We start from the raw sequence: 2268 nt of genomic DNA on the forward strand, positions 1-2268 counted from the left end.
TTTCATTGTAATTTTCAAATCATAAGTTTTTTTATGATTGTCTTCTGTTGTACTGATAAATATCTTCTGGAGGGTAAATTGTATCTTGCCTGCAAGTATCAAGCTGCAAAATCCTTCGTTTTCTACAACTGATAGCTGTTGGTCATTAATTATGATGAAGTTTAGCAACTTCTCGGTAAACATTCGAGCTCCGGGGCTTCAGCGATGTCTTCTTGTTCAATCCAAAGCAGACAGCCTGATTTCCGTCAGCCACGCTCAGTCTGCCCCTCCTCAGAGACAGGCAGATTGGACACGGCTGGCCTGGGTCGAGTTGCCTGTTTCGGGTTAAGCAAGAGTAGCGTCCCGCTGAAGACAAAAAACTAATTTTAACCGCAGTTTAATGTGGTGCTATGGCTCTGCAGACATTGCACATTGCTGTCTTGTTTTGTGGTGTTTAGTGTAAAATACTTCCACACAGCGGACATGTTTAGATGAAAAGTTGGTTAGCCGTTAGCCACAATGCTGCTCACATAGTCCTCACGTTGTAGCTGGCTGCAAACTATGAAATGGATTTCCTGAATGTAAGGTGGGTCTTATTCGTGTCTGGGTTCATGAGACACACCTCCGTGCAGGAAATCCATTCCATAGTTTGAAGCCAACGTGCATCATGGATCGGAAATCTCTGCAGGTTGGATCGGAAAAATTAGATACGTAAATTATGCTGCTATCGGAGGCCGATACCGATACCGGATCGGCCCCATCCCTTGTATTTACATTTCATATCCAGCACAAATGCTTGTTTCCTGTTTTTGGTGTATTTTTCTGTCTTCACTGTGCCACATACAGATTTCCCTTTTTACTACAGTAGCTTTTTGTGCAAATTAGGTGATTTCACAGAATAGTGTTTTGGTTGTGAAGACACAAATGACAAACAAAACAATTGGTTTGGGATAAAATGTGTTTCTGTGTGAACAAGGCCTGAGTGGCACAGACTGTTGGTTTTTACAGTCTGTCTCAATGAGCACCCATTAGATTGTGAGCAGGGACTGAGTTCCAAAGGAGCACCAGGTGTGTGGTCTAAGTGTGGACAGGGGTAGACATTGATGTTTGCTTGCGAGAGTCTTCCGGACCAATAAAGTCCGAAGACTCCAGGTTGTGTTATTGGTCCGACATCCTGCGCTCGGCTGTCAGAGAGGGCTTGTGTTTCACCTTTGTAGTCATCACACGTTCTCAAAGGAGGCGGTACGTAAAACATTATCTTTTCTTAAGTCTGCATATCTTTGTGCAGTGAAGTCACTGTTTGCACATGAACCGTAACAGAAAGGTTTTAATCAGCATTGAGCTCAGTTTAACCAAACTTACTTTAAACTTATTATCATCAGTTTTTTTTTTCATTTGCGGTGTCTTTTAATGCAGCAGGAAGTAATATAATACTTTTTTGTTACTATGTACAGGTATATACTTTGTAGTTTTAGTCATCTGGTGTAGCTCACACTTTCTAACGTTCCAAAGCTTGATTCAGGATTTTATGTGAAGCATCCTTTTTGGGCTGAAGCGGCTGAATAATGCAGACAGTTTCTCTCTACGTGGCTGTTTTTTTTATTCCTGAGGTAGATTTCTGCCATGTGGAAAGTGTCTCAGAAATAGTTTATCCTCTCTTTGATGTTAAGAGCTTCGCCGAGTGCTGAACTCTTGTGAACTGTTCACGCACGTTTTGGTCTGTAACGTCCTTTCTGGCTTCACGAGGCACTCTTAATACCACAATGTCATATAGAAGATATCGTGATTAAATTTAATGTCAACAGATGTCTGCAAAATGCCAAAATATAAATCCTTTTGTACCTCGCACCTGTTTTTACTTTGATTCAGGATTCAGCAGGGGCAGTGGAGTCTGGATCCACCTTTTGTAAATTCACTACGGAGCTGCGTTTACTGTGCCTTTGTCCTGCGCTCCTCCTTTAAACAACCACGGACATTTGTTTACTCTGTAATATTTGTGAACAATAGTATTCATTTTAGACTATAGGTAAAATCATTTCTCTGCTGAAACTGAAACAAAAATAAATAGAGATATTTTCCACCCAAACACTTCCAACCTTACCTCTCATCTTTTTTCTTCCACAGATGAAGCTGTGGAACAAGTACAAGGTGACCAGCATCCCGTCTCTGGTGTTTGTGGACGCAGCTACAGGAAAGATAGTGTGTCGAAATGGTCTTCTGGTGGTCCGAGACGACCCCAAAGGTGAGTACAATTCAAACACACACACCATGATAGAGAAGCCTTCTTCA

At 41.7% G+C, this 2268-nt stretch overlaps 1 protein-coding gene across 1 annotated transcript in view; it reads left to right on the forward strand.

Moving 5' to 3' along the window:
- The window catches only part of nxn (nucleoredoxin), a gene marked incomplete in the record, with an annotated part of 71684 nt that overhangs the window by 50174 nt on the left and 19242 nt on the right, over window positions 1-2268 (forward strand). The window contains 1 exon segment of the mRNA XM_037678253.1: window positions 2104-2221. Within this exon segment, the coding sequence (XP_037534181.1) occupies window positions 2104-2221 (118 nt within the window).

The sequence above is a fragment of the Nematolebias whitei genome, chromosome 6 (assembly GCF_014905685.2).
Source record: "Nematolebias whitei isolate Nwh7 chromosome 6, NemWhi1, whole genome shotgun sequence".
Taxonomy (NCBI): domain Eukaryota; kingdom Metazoa; phylum Chordata; class Actinopteri; order Cyprinodontiformes; family Rivulidae; genus Nematolebias; species Nematolebias whitei.